The 5255-nt window shown below is 48.8% G+C and overlaps 1 protein-coding gene across 6 annotated transcripts; it reads left to right on the plus strand.

Annotated features, from left to right (window-relative positions):
* The first annotated feature begins 1352 nt into the window (after window positions 1-1352).
* LOC118366450 (uncharacterized) lies at window positions 1353-5043 on the plus strand. 6 transcript variants are annotated; one of them, XM_052492701.1, is made up of 6 exons: window positions 1353-2462; window positions 2631-3086; window positions 3239-4032; window positions 4229-4277; window positions 4474-4718; window positions 4866-5043. In XM_052492701.1, the coding sequence occupies exons 1-3, from the start codon at window positions 1664-1666 to the stop codon at window positions 3877-3879; spliced, it is 1896 nt and encodes a 631-aa protein (XP_052348661.1). In that variant the 5' UTR covers window positions 1353-1663; the 3' UTR covers window positions 3880-4032; window positions 4229-4277; window positions 4474-4718; window positions 4866-5043. The 6 variants fall into 6 exon arrangements, with proteins under 6 accessions (XP_052348661.1, XP_052348659.1, XP_052348658.1 ...); XM_052492699.1 differs by having other exon boundaries at window positions 3239-4277; XM_052492698.1 differs by lacking the exon at window positions 4229-4277 and having other exon boundaries at window positions 3239-4228; window positions 4327-4718.
* Window positions 5044-5255: the final 212 nt, after the last annotated feature.

Below are 5255 nucleotides of genomic sequence, written 5' to 3' on the forward strand. Positions count from 1 at the left end.
GGTAGGGCCTATTTCCCATCTGTGTCCCCATTGTTCTATGTCCCCATCTGTGGTTAATCCACTTTCTACCTTTATCCATCTCAGACTTACTCCCATCTGAGCCATCTGCCATGCCTACCTCAGTCTCAGTACAGCTCTGCAGATCTGGCAACCAAACGCTTTCTACCTATATCCATCTCAGACTTACTCCCATCTGAGCCATCTGCCATGCCTACCTCAGTCTCAGTACAGCCCTGCAGATCTGGCAACCAAACTGCGTTGACTTTCGAAATGGAATGTTCTGGTCCCAAGTGCTCCTTCTGTTCCAATGTTGATTATTGACCAAAAGAACGGGGCTCCATTAACTACGAAACCAGCAACGTAAAGGGCTGTCTCGTCCCCTCCCGTGGAACAGTCACCAGTATTTACAGTATATACGGATAACGTGATTGGCAGACATGATCAGCAGAGATATACCATGGATAGTAAACAAGTTTTGATTGGTTTACAGTTTAGCACTTGACTGTCCAGCTAGCAAACATAAAAGTACGTATTTTAAAACATTTGCAAGAATTGACAACCAACAGAAATGTGTTCAGAAGCAGTGGTGTGTATTCATGGATGCCAAGGGAAGTCAGGCTTCCCCAAATATTTCACCAATATTTTAATGTTTAAAATAAAATCTTTCAGCACCCCTCTGTCTCAGGATCTGATGCTGTCTGGACCCAAATAGTTGAACATGTTGCTGAGGTAGCACTTGATTGATTGATGCCAGGAAGCTTTTGGTCTCCCTTCATAAAATACTTTGCCAATCAGCGTTGAGCTGCGCTCCACTATGGGTTGTCAATGTGCAGCAAAACGCCCCCAAAGGGAGGCCACTTTGGATTTGGCAAAACGTAATTTTCATAAAAACTTCTGTTTCTGGTCTGCTTGTGTTGGTGTTCTGCAATAGCTAGCTTCATTCTTTGTCCTAGGCCAATGACAATGAAAGCGATTCTGATCTAACCGGTCACTTAAATAATGTTTACATACTGTTTTACTCGATGAATATGTATATACTGTATTCTACTGTATTTTTGTCAGTGCCACTTCGGCATTATTTCTTAATTCCATACTTTTACTTTTAGATTTGTGTGTATTGTGAATTGTTAGATACTACTGCACTGTTGGAGCTAATTCTACGTTCTAGCCATATTCAGTCCAATTTTAACAAATAATATCGTATAATCGTTGTAACCTGTTGAGTTCATGATTTGCACAGCATAGCATACCTACCAAGGTAATGCCGTTAAAGATTTCTCGTCATGCTCCTACCCGGAACTTAAACCTCCAATCCGGAGATCCTATCGGACATATTTGATGAAACACAGGAACGATTAAAGGAGAACCTATTTGTTTACATAGATCCGAAGTTTAAATATTTTCAGTTTCTCTGACATCTTCTGGTTTCAAAATTAGCCAGGGACTTTTTACTATTTAATAACTTACAAACAGTGAAAATCCTTTCGATTGTCTTGTTTAGTTAGCTCTCTGGAGCAGGTTTTACTACGAGGGTAGCTAGCTAGCTCGATGTTAGCAGCAATCTATCGCTTGCTATGCATTTCACGATGGACGACAGACTATAAAATTTGACCTCCGATGTTATAAACAAATTGAAAGGTGGTTATTTGCAATTTTACAAAGAATGGATATCAGTCTAACCATTTCCCTAATGCGGGGACAGATGGGTACCGTGATAGAGAGAGCGGTTAGTGCCGCTGTCGAGACGGTGTTGGGAGAGATGCTTAGAGTGGTCGGCATTAAATTCGACGAGCTGAAGATGGAGGTAGTAGCTAAAGAGAAAGAGGCGGAGAACATAAGACAGATGCTGGAGATATCCCGATCTCAGATGAAGACCATGCGGAAACACATGAACGCTCTGGGTGAGAACGCGCACTCTGCCACTTATCAGTCCTACCGGACAGCATTCGGCCATTCTGATCCCCGCAGAATTCACGGTTCCTCCGAGGCCGCACTGGGTTTACCACAGCCGCCGAGAAGGACGGTTCCAAACAACAACCAAATTCCCACTACAAATGGAAACGTACAGGCAAGGAATCGAGTCACCATCACCATACCCTCTGAGAATATGGTCAGGGCCACCCAGCCCTCTGATAATTTAATCAGGGCCACCCAGCCCTCTGATAATTTGGTCAGGGCCACCCAGCCCTCTGATAATTTGGTCAGGGCCACCCAGCCCTCTGATAATTTGGTCAGGGCCACCCAGCCCTCTGATAATTTGGTCAGGGCCACCCAGCCCTCTGATAATTTGGTCAGGGCCACCCAGCCCTCTGATAATATGGTAACCGTTAGGGCAACATCAACATCCTTTGACAGTCACGATGATCTGACAACTGTGATCTCCCAGACTCTGGAGGACCGGACATTGACACCCACTGTCTCTGCAAGGAACAGTTCATCAGAGCATCTGGAACCTTTGAAAGGTAGAATGTCTTTTCTCAGATCTTGTCAGGTTTTGTATGTGGCTATTATTCTGTGTTTGCTTGTGTATGTAAATTGGTGGCTTGACTGAACTAGTACTAGCTGGGCCACCCAGCCCTCTATTTTCCCCGTGTTTGTTGACCACCATGTTACCTCTCTATCCCCCCCAGAGGAGCCCCCAGCCCTCCTAGACCCCGAGGTGTCTGATGATCAGAGGAGGGAGGAGGAAGAAGAGTGTCAGGCTGAGTGGACCATAAGTACACAGCCACCAGAGACAAGCACAGACCCTGGGGCCCAGCTGGTCCTCTCCCCTCCCAGGACCGACGGAGCAGACTGCTCTGCCAGGAGTGTACTGCCATCCTCCCAGCCCCTGTCCCAGTTCCAAGTGAAAGAGGAGGAAGCTGAGGTGGAGATCATCTGTATCAAACAGGAACCAGAGGAGGTGGAGACCCTGCTGATAAACCTGGCTGCCGAAGGCTTCAACTCTCAGGGCAACCTCCTCCTGGACAGTCATAGGACCATCCCAGGCTCTCAAAGCCAGAGGGATAGGAGAGCACCCCGTCCACCACAGAGCCAGAGGACCTTAGGAGAGAATACACCCTTCACCTCAGCCGACTCTTGTTCATGTGAGTTAAATCTCCCCAAGACATGGTGGCTCCATAATCTACAGCCATGTCCCAAGGCAAAATACTGCTTTGTTGTGGTCACTATGCTTCTGTTCAATAAAATATCATTTATCCAATCTAATTGAATGTTTTTTTGTCCTCTTCATCCTCAGATGGGCTGTCCCAGGCAGTGATGTCCATGTCAGGAGTTGCTCCCAGGCCCATGGTGCGTCCGTGGCCCAAGGACCTGAGTCTGTACGAGGAGTTTAAAATGAGACGAACTGAGCTGAGGAGGAGGAGCCAGACCCGTCAGAGGGAGATGGAGAAGAACCTTCCCCAGCCTCTATTAGCTGACCTGGTGAAGGAGAGACGAGAGAAGACCCGGCTCAGAGTTGCCCGCTGGAGAGCCAAGAGGAAGCTGCAGGCCTGTCTACTGACTCAGATGACCCAACAGACACAACACCAACAGACTGGACCGGGACTGGGCCAGGGGAATAGTCTGAACAGTGGGCTGGGGAATCATAGCCAGATTAGCCACCCCACACAACACAAAACCACAGGCCCCACTCAGACTCCGCAGAGGAACAGTGCTGCCATCTCTCAATCGCAGTACAATAACAGTTTTTTGTACAACAGAAGTCACTGTGAGACTGGGGCTGGTAACGTTAACTACCCTCCTCTCCAGTTCAACTCCTCCTCTCTAATGCTGGGGCAACATGGAGGACACAATATGGTGGAGCACATTATGCAGCCTACAATGACATCATCCTCACAGCAGGGCCTCTCCCTGACAGACTCTGAGCTCTACCAGTAACAAGGGATCATGGGTATTCAAATCTTACCCAACAAGTTCTGGATTACTGCTGTTTTTTGTTTTTGTTCTACCTGATAATGAATTACACCCACCTGGCGTCCCAGGTCTAAATCAGTCCCTGATTGGAGGGGAATCACCCACCTGGTGTCCCAGGTCTAAATCAGGCCCTGATTAGAGGGGAATCACCCACCTGGCGTCCCAGGTCTAAATCAGTCCCTGATTAGAGAGGAATCACCCACCTGGTGTCCCAGGTCTAAATCAGTCCCTAATTAGAGGGGAATCACCCACCTGGCGTCCCAGGTCTAAATCAGTCCCTGATTAGAGGGGAATCACCCACCTGGCGTCCCAGGTCTAAATCAGTCCCTGATTAGAGAGGAATCACCCACCTGGTGTCCCAGGTCTAAATCAGTCCCTGATTAGAGGGGAATCACCCACCTGGTGTCCCAGGTCTAAATCAGTCCCTGATTAGAGAGGAATCACCCACCTGGCGTCCCAGGTCTAAATCAGGCCCTGATTAGAGAGGAATCACCCACCTGGCGTCCCAGGTCTAAATCAGGCCCTGATTAGAGGGGAATCACCCACCTGGCGTCCCAGGTCTAAATCAGTCCCTGATTAGAGGGGAATCACCCACCTGGCGTCCCAGGTCTAAATCAGGCCCTGATTAGAGAGGAATCACCCACCTGGCGTCCCAGGTCTAAATCAGGCCCTGATTAGAGGGGAATCACCCACCTGGTGTCCCAGGTCTAAATCAGTCCCTGATTAGAGGGGAATCACCCACCTGGCGTCCCAGGTCTAAATCAGGCCCTGATTAGAGGGGAATCACCCACCTGGTGTCCCAGGTCTAAATCAGGCCCTGATTAGAGGGGAATCACCCACCTGGTGTCCCAGGTCTAAATCAGGCCCTGATTGGAGGGGAATCACCCCCCTGGTGTCCCAGGTCTAAATCAGGCCCTGATTGGAGAGGAATCACCCACCTGGCGTCCCAGGTCTAAATCAGGCCCTGATTAGAGGGGAATCACCCACCTGGTGTCCCAGGTCTAAATCAGTCCCTGATTAGAGGGGAATCACCCACCTGGTGTCCCAGGTCTAAATCAGTCCCTAATTAGAAGGGAATCACCCACCTGGTGTCCCAGGTCTAAATCAGTCCCTAATTAGAAGGGAATCACCCACCTGGTGTCCCAGGTCTAAACCAGTCCCTGATTAGAGGGGAATCACCCACCTGGTGTCCCAGGTCTAAATCAGTCCCTGATTAGAGGGGAATCACCCACCTGGTGTCCCAGGTCTAAATCAGTCCCTGATTAGAGGGGAATCACCCACCTGGTGTCCCAGGTCTAAATCAGTCCCTGATTAGAGGGGAATCACCCACCTGGTGTCCC

Source organism: Oncorhynchus keta, chromosome 34, assembly GCF_023373465.1.
Source record: "Oncorhynchus keta strain PuntledgeMale-10-30-2019 chromosome 34, Oket_V2, whole genome shotgun sequence".
Taxonomy (NCBI): domain Eukaryota; kingdom Metazoa; phylum Chordata; class Actinopteri; order Salmoniformes; family Salmonidae; genus Oncorhynchus; species Oncorhynchus keta.